The sequence below is a fragment of the Terrapene carolina genome, unplaced genomic scaffold (assembly GCF_002925995.2).
Source record: "Terrapene carolina triunguis isolate 2854851 unplaced genomic scaffold, T_m_triunguis-2.0 Scaffold374, whole genome shotgun sequence".
In the NCBI taxonomy this organism is placed as follows: Eukaryota; Metazoa; Chordata; order Testudines; family Emydidae; genus Terrapene; species Terrapene triunguis.
In genome coordinates, this window is record NW_020664725.1 from 8,917,656 (window position 1) to 8,918,348 (window position 693).

General features: G+C 63.5%; 1 protein-coding gene across 2 annotated transcripts in view; it reads left to right on the plus strand.

The window, feature by feature from the left end:
* Positions 1-450: 450 nt before the first annotated feature.
* The window catches only part of JAM3 (junctional adhesion molecule 3), a 39,714-nt gene continuing 39,471 nt past the window's right edge, over positions 451-693 (plus strand). For both annotated transcript variants that reach the window (XM_024198728.3, XM_024198729.2), the window contains exon 1: positions 451-520. In XM_024198728.3, the coding sequence (XP_024054496.1) occupies positions 472-520 (49 nt within the window). In that variant the 5' untranslated portion in view covers positions 451-471. The remainder of the gene's footprint in view (positions 521-693) is intronic.

The window sequence follows — 693 nt, forward strand, 5'->3', positions numbered from 1 at the left end:
CTGGGAATGGGCGACAGGGAATGGATCACTTGATGATTACCTGTTCTGCTCATTCCCTCTGGGGCACCTGGCACTACCTGGTCCGTTCATTCCCTCTGAAGCACCTGGCATCAGCCACTGTCGGAGGACAGGCTACTGGACTAGACAGACCTTTGGTCTGACCAGTATGGCTGTTATGTTCTATTATTGTGTTGCCATGGTAAGCAAGTTCCAGCATCTCTTGTAACCTAGATGGAGTTCCCCGGATACCCAGGCTCCAACCGACTTGTGTCCTGGATACCGTTGCCCCGACAACGAAGCTCCGGCATCCCCTGTCTCCTAGATACCGTTGCCCTGGTAGCCGAGGCCTGAGCAGCATCCTTCCCTCCCCTCCTCTTCAACCCCCCCCCGCCTCCCGTGCTGGGACCCGTCCAGACCGGGAGTGCGCAATCTCCGGCGCCGGCAGCCAGCAGGGGCTCTGCACATCCCATCATGGCGCTCAGGCGGCGGACGCTGCTGCTACTGCTGCTGCCGATGCTCGGTGAGTCCCGGCCGGGGAGAGGCAGCGAGACGCCGAGTCTGGGAGATGATAATGCCCCGGGGCGGGGGAGCGGCCGTGTCCTGCTGCACGGGGGAGCGTGGGGGGGACCTGCCGTGCCCCGGTGCATGAGGAGGGCAGGGAAGGGGGGGACTGGCTGCCCCCCCGCTGCACGG